The sequence below is a fragment of the Lupinus angustifolius genome, chromosome LG04 (genome assembly GCF_001865875.1).
Source record: "Lupinus angustifolius cultivar Tanjil chromosome LG04, LupAngTanjil_v1.0, whole genome shotgun sequence".
NCBI classification, from domain to species: domain Eukaryota; kingdom Viridiplantae; phylum Streptophyta; class Magnoliopsida; order Fabales; family Fabaceae; genus Lupinus; species Lupinus angustifolius.
This window is the reverse complement of record NC_032012.1, coordinates 17076224-17083481: the sequence shown is the minus strand read 5'-3', so window position 1 is coordinate 17083481 and position 7258 is coordinate 17076224. Positions and strand designations below refer to the sequence as shown.

General features: G+C 31.2%; 1 protein-coding gene across 2 annotated transcripts; it reads right to left on the bottom strand.

Annotated features, from left to right (window-relative positions):
- Nucleotides 1547–6641, bottom strand: LOC109346040 (ethylene-responsive transcription factor RAP2-7-like). 2 transcript variants are annotated; one of them, XM_019585396.1, is made up of 8 exons: nucleotides 5817–6641; nucleotides 5304–5329; nucleotides 4597–4627; nucleotides 4410–4497; nucleotides 4154–4302; nucleotides 3330–3436; nucleotides 3052–3185; nucleotides 1547–1631 (listed from the first exon to the last, which is right to left on the bottom strand). In XM_019585396.1, exons 1-7 carry the CDS (start codon nucleotides 6314–6316, stop codon nucleotides 3064–3066), a joined length of 1023 nt encoding a protein of 340 aa, XP_019440941.1. In that variant the 5' UTR covers nucleotides 6317–6641; the 3' UTR covers nucleotides 1547–1631; nucleotides 3052–3063. The 2 variants fall into 2 exon arrangements, with proteins under 2 accessions (XP_019440941.1, XP_019440942.1); XM_019585397.1 differs by having other exon boundaries at nucleotides 1548–1625.

Here is a 7258-nt window from a genome sequence, read left to right as displayed (position 1 = left end):
AATAGCTAGTTTATCCTTATTTTTTCCAGCTTTCTTCAGCAGCATTAGGACATCGATTTTCAAAATGTGTGCAACTTTTCACATAATGAGGAAAATTTTCTTCTTATGTTGCTAACGTTTGAAATTTGTCCCATCAAACCGAAATGGTTTGTTCAGATCATAGTTGTTCGGTCCAGTATATTATCTACGAATGTCATTGCAGTAGAAACGTCTTAAAATTGTTGTTATAGTAGCTTGCAACAATTATAAATGGCACGAAATAATACCTACTGGCTGAGTCACGACCAGGTCGCTGTCTTTAAGACGTTTCGTGGCACTGCCCAAAATATGCAAGCAGACTATCAACCAAGTCGTCCCTAGGATAAAACAGCTCAGATATATGTTATCGAGTTCTTACTGCACCATAAGAACCGATCTCGAGTACACCCACCATAATATGGCTACCAGTGCCAATTCTCTTCCCACAATACTGACTACTAGTATCAGTTCTCGAAATGCCTAGAATGTGGCTACATATGTCAATTCTTTTCCCTCAATACTGACTATTATTGTTAGTTCTCAAAATGCCCAGAATATGGCTACGTGTGCTAATTCGTTTCCCTCAATACTGACTACCAGTGTGAGTTCTCGAAATTCACATAATTTGGTTGTCTGTGCCAATTCTTAGTGGCATGGAAAGAAATGGGGAGAAGTCTGCCGGAAATGCATCGGCAGAAATGATGAGAGAGAAATAAAAGTTGAATGAAAGCGCATTCAACTTGGGGCGAGTTATAGTGAGGGGAGAAAGCCTCTATTTATAACATGAGATTTTTTCCATGTTCCTCATCTCTCCGATATGGGACTTGAGACTTTTTTTTTTTCAAACTTTTCTATGTGGGACTTGGAAAAAAATTTAGATTTCACACCCAAAGGTTCTCACTAATGGTTTTCAACAAACCATGTTCCAACAGGTATCCATTGATGAATGTGATATTAATATTGTATTAGACTAGTAATTAGTTTAAACATATTTATCTTTTAGTTAATTAGTTTTCGTTTGTTAGGTTAATTAGTTTTCATTCATTTTATATAAAGTCTTTATGTAATTTTATAATTCATTCAATATAATTCATCAATTCAATTTGTTCATTTTAAATCCATAATATACAATTTTTTTATTTTCTTGCTCCTTAATTTCTAATATTTTGCAAGGGATTGGGTAAGCATGGATGTGACATGTGGGTTTAATGGTTTGCACCACAAAAATAAATAAAAAAACTTATTTTCTTTTTACAATTAAGTTATCTTCTATGTCACACCCCTTCTTGAGAAAATCCAATAAACTATAAATGCAGAAAAAGAGCCAAATCCACAACATCCACTAATAGAAAATTCTGCAAATTGAAAAACCCAGCAAAGCAACCAACAAAGTTTATTTATTTTACACATGGCGTTATTATTCAATAATCATAATATCCAATACATTCATTAACTCAACAATTGATGATAAGGGTTATATTACTTCAGCTACTCCCACCCTAGCTAGTTCGGAGTTAAATGTTCATGGTTGAGCCAATGCTGGCATTGCTGCGAAGTTGCTTAACCAAGTTTGAGAATCTTTGCAAAGGAACATTTTCAGTCCCGTTCTTCTCCTGACATTTATAGAAAATATGAAGCTAGAAACTGAAACATTTCTAGTACAATTCTGTTAACCATTCATGCACCTCACTTGTACGAGTTTTTAAGTTGGCTATTATAAAAATAATTATTTGTAATTCAAAAGAAATTTATCATTGGAAAGAATCTCTTCGCTTAGGAGTTTCATGTATTCGCTATACTTTACAGAGATATTTATTAAATGGAATACTAGGGATACCCAAACTTGACAATAGAATATCTGACTTTTTTACATAATATTACACGATGAAAAGCTAGATCCTTGTAATAATAGATTATTGGTTGATAGTTAAACTTTTTGGTGTGCCTTTTTTCAGATAAGTGTGTACCTAACAAAGACTCTAAAACTAATTTTTGTAGTGTCTTTTTGTAGCAATAATAAAATGATGGGACTACTTTATAAAGGTGTACAGTGATGAGTCTGGATCCTCAGCTACATCCTCTCCTGTAGATGCCACTATTGAGTTATACTCCTCTTCATTAATGGAGAGGCAAGTTATGGAGAAATATACTAAAAACTCAATAGACAATGACATTTATAACCTTTACTTTTCATTGAAATTACAACTTTGACCTAAAAAATACACTCCAAAGTGTAACTTGCATGGAGAGGAGTCTTACTTGCCACTATTAACCTAGAATTATGACACGTGGCAAATCAATTTTTAATGGTTAAGATTTAAAATGTAAAAATATATTTTTAATTAAATTAATTCAAAAAATATGTTATATCTTCCTCTTCAACACCAGCTACTCCATTGCTGCATTAGGAGAGAGAAAATACAAACACAACTAGAGAACAATAAAAGCCCTATTGGCTTGAAGCTAGTCTTTTTTTTTTCTTCCTCTTCAATAGTGGCTCACCCGTGGCATGGTAGGCGGTGGCATGGAGAGGCACAAAATTAAAAAACAAGATACGACTATTGGACTTTTCTATACTTTGTGCTTATGTACTGCTAGATTGTCATGGATGTTACTTAAAAAAATATGAAACCCTATATGGGATGATCTAAATTTTTACTCTGGAGCACAGGTCCCTAAATAAAAATAGGAACATATAGGATGTCATATTCAAACTCCATTACAACCTAGCAAGCACAACAAAATATCTTAAAACATTTGATTTCATAAAATTGGGTTTATTTTTGTATTTTCTCTCTCCTAATGCAGCAATGGAGTAACTGCTTTTGTTGAAGAGGAAGATAGAACATATTTTTTGAATTAATTTAATTAAAATTATACTTTTGCATTTTAATTCTTAATCATTAAAAATTGATTTGCCATGTATCATAATCCTAAGTTAATACTGGCAATCGAGAGGATCCAGACTCTACAGTGATATTGTTTTGGAAATTTACAACTCCACACACACTGAACAAAAGCGAAAAGAGATACCTTTGTTTCCCATTAGTGGGGTATCTTAGGATCTTTATATCCAAAGCATAAGCCTCTCTCAGAATCATTAATCCTCATTTGCTTAGAATAAGATGGAGAAATTCCTAGGCTCAAATCAAGATTATGACTAGTTCCTGCATTAGTTATTATTAATAAGACAGTATTTCTCATCACTTTCAACTTTCAATCACAGTGGTTGATAAGTAAACTGCAAAAGAAACAAAAAAACAGAAAATGAAATGAAATTAAATGATAAAGCCAAACATATCACTTCATACCTTCTTTACTAGAAGTTGCAATTATCTCTCTATTATAATAAGTACATGGCTTGAGGCTGATCAAGACTTGTTCATCATCACATTTGATGGGTGGCTTGTGACAAAATCTGCATGCAGAAAATGTAAAATACAATCTTAAAGTTTATGATCCTGTAGAAAAATTCTTATGTGACACCTAGAGTGATACTTTCAGCAGTATCTGACCATCAAAAGTTAATTTAATAACTAATTTTAAATTTAGATTCCATATGATTATTGGAATAGAGTGCAACAAAATTTCTAATTGTTCCATTTTGGAACATGTTTATAAGAAAGTATGATGGTAGAGATTAGAGAAGATAAAGGAAATGCATAAATAATAAGGCACAATCAGTAATGTATACACATTTTGTTCCACATTTACATAAAACATATTTTCTCTCATATATAAAGAGTAAAATTTCTCAAAATTGTCATCTCAAATGAATGTTATAATAATAAATAAAAAAATCTGAAAATGAAATACTATGGTTTGTGATTGGAAAATCAATAAAAGATGTATTAAAATTCTGACTTCATATTTGATTAATTTGCTAGACAAAACATATATAAAAAATATGATCTTTTGATTCTTATGATCTTTTAGGATGGAGTGATATGAGTGAAACTTAAAAAAACAAGAGATTTAATGTCACATACATTATCCTGTTATCAATGATAAATTAAAATAATGAATGTTTAAAAATTTTAATTAACCTCTCTTATTTTTATTAATTCGGAACAACATAAGATATATTTTATCACAACAAATCTTTATTTGAAATGCTTGAAACCGCATTTATCACCTTGTGCTAAGAAATGGGCTCATTTGTGCATTCCCTTCACCATATTTTTGAAGAGCAAATAGACGTCTATATGTTGAAGTTGCTCTTGATATTCCATTTATTTGTCGACGAAGTTGGAGAACAAACTCTTCCTTACTCAAACTTCTCATCTACATAAAAATACAATTTCATATGAATTAAATCCTCACACAAAAAGATATTCACAGAGAAATGTTAGGATTGTTCGAAGTTTTTGTTTTTCCTCCTCTACTATTACCTGTTTCATATCCTCCTCATAATCACTCAAATCAAAGTTTATATCAGCATCATCTCCACGAAATTTAATTGCAGCCTTATCATATGCTCTACATAAAAAAGAGTATCAAGCTTTTCTATAAGTGTGACAAACACATTATGAAAGTCTTAACAATAAATATAGCTGCATTCAAAAGATTAGTCCCAACCTTGCTGCAGCTTGAGCAGTGTCAAATCCACCTAACAGAATTATCAATTAGTCTAATTTATCAATCAATTAGGACCAAAAATAGAACATAGAAAAGAGTGACTTAAGTAGCTTCCGACCAATGATTTAATGAAAGGAAAATATTAGGTGCATGTCAAAATCCCACATGGGTGTGTATAGCAGAATCATGTGTAGAAAATAATATGGTTAGATAATTGTAATAAATGGAAATTGTGCTAACTTAAAATGATATGTTATAACATGGATGGAGATCACATTTTATTACTTTTTGTTTTTTAAATTTTTATTTTATTCACACGTTAATATATAATTAATTTGGGACAGAGAATAAGACACTATTAAAGACAGATAATCCCTATTTATGCTAACATGCGTGAAGAACACTATTCACAATCAAAACTGTTGGGATACTTAATGTTAGTAAATGAAGTCTCAAAACATTACCTAATATTGAAATAAAAAAAACAAATTTTATATACTAGACTCAAATGTTTTGTTATAATATACACAATAATACATGTCAATTAGAAACATTTGATGAACCTTGAGTCCATAAGTGGCTACAACTTATAATTTTTATCTGTTAATATATTTGTAATCTTGAGGATATAAAGATAATTGATCGAATCTGGTTCTAATGGAGAACCCCATTAAACAACATTAACCAAAAAATAGATGTCCACTTACCCAAATAAACCTGCTTCCCACAATCCCTGCAATAACAATCACAGGAAAAACAAGAATTCAATGAAGGAAGACCCACAAACAATTTATAACACCAAAACAATTAATAGGGTGATGCATTTTTTTTAAGAGCCCATTGAGTTATAACAATTGATAAGTGTTACTTTTGATTAGTTATTGGGATTTTTAATATTTTAGCATTTATCATTTTTCATCTTTTAAACATATTAAGTACATGGAAATTGATATCTAAAATAAAAATGATTTAACATCATATATGAGTGATTCAAATTGTGCACGGTTTGACGTGAAGCGGTCGAAATATTGTGGTTATAGTGATCGCCGCAATCGTATCACATTGTAATTGCAGCGTAACACCAAATCACAATGACGCAGTTGCATCACAATTACATTTGGGCTGCAATCTGCATCACAACGGCAGTAATAATCGCAATCGCACTAACCGTAACATGACTATAATCATCACCACAACAGTAATTTAAAATACTTTCATACCATATATGTGACTCCCATCTACCAGTCCTGCGGTAGAAGGTAACACCCCGGAACTGTGAGCTCTGAGACCTTGGTCCTCTCCTTCCTTTCTTGATTTGACATTGCTTCTGGTGCAAGGTTCTCACTTCATTTTGTCCATCATGCTCAGCAAATGACAAGTTCAACCATTCATTTTTCCTCTTTTTCATATCAGAAACTCTTCCTCCCCTATCTGTATTCACAGGGAAAAGGGTCATAGTTAACTCTTTCTCATGTGCTATGTTTTCATCTTCCTTGTTCCTTTCAACGGCTTCTGTTCCTTTCTTCATTATGTCAAAAATGAAGGGTGAATAATTGTTGGAATAATTTTCCTCTGCAAGATTAATCACAACTGAGGATTTGGATGCCCTAGAATGTGATATTTTGGATGGAAAACTTTGAAGTTGCACCAACTCTTTAGCACAAGCTGAGTCAGTATCATCAATATGGATAATGTCAACATTGAGATCAAACATACCCATGTTTAGAAAAGCTCTCTTATATGAGCTTATGCTCTTCAAAAAATACCCTTTTAATAGAAACTCATGTATAGATAGAAAATTAACACACTATACCAAACTACTAGGAGTTAAAATAATAACATTAATTAATGATCCTTTTAAAGGTTAAGAATAGCAGAAGATAGAATGGGTTAGTAAGGAAGAGTATGCATAAAAACAGTGGAGAGAAAAAGAAGAATAGAAACTTGTCCTAGTCTCATGGAGAAAAAGACTTGAATTCAAATAACTTGTGGAGTGCTGTGAGGAAAGAATATGCACATGCACTTTATGTATAGATACGGGTGAGATAACATATACACAATGCACTTTATATAGATTCGGGTTAGATAACATGTACATAATATGAAAAATAATAAAAGTTATTGTAAAAATTCTTCTAATAATTATTGGTTTATAAATAAAATATGTCTTCCCATAAATAGCAACAGTTGCAGGATATTTTTATATGAGGGTATATAGACAAGTGTTTTTATTATTATTTTCAAAGATGTTTTGGACTGGAAAGATAATGAACTCAAGTTTGAGTAAGTAGTGAATCATATAAAAAAGCCTTTACAATAAAAAAATAATATCAATGATAAGGTAAACATAAATTATAAATGAATTCTTATAAATTTAATAACTAAAATAATGTTTGTATTGTTGGGCTAAGCAAACTTGTAGCTTTTCAAGCGGTTTGTAGCTTTTTAGCTCACGCAATAAATTATTAGAGTCGTTCAGTAAACAAAAAAAATGAAAGGAGTTTGTAACTTTTTAAAAATATGACTATAGCAAGCTACTTATAAAGTGAAAGTAATTTTCAATAATTCGTATTTTAAATTTATCCTTCAAATTTTTAAAAAATTACAAAATTACCTCCAACTAAAAAACTCTATTATTTTATTGTCTTACCTTATCTCCAAA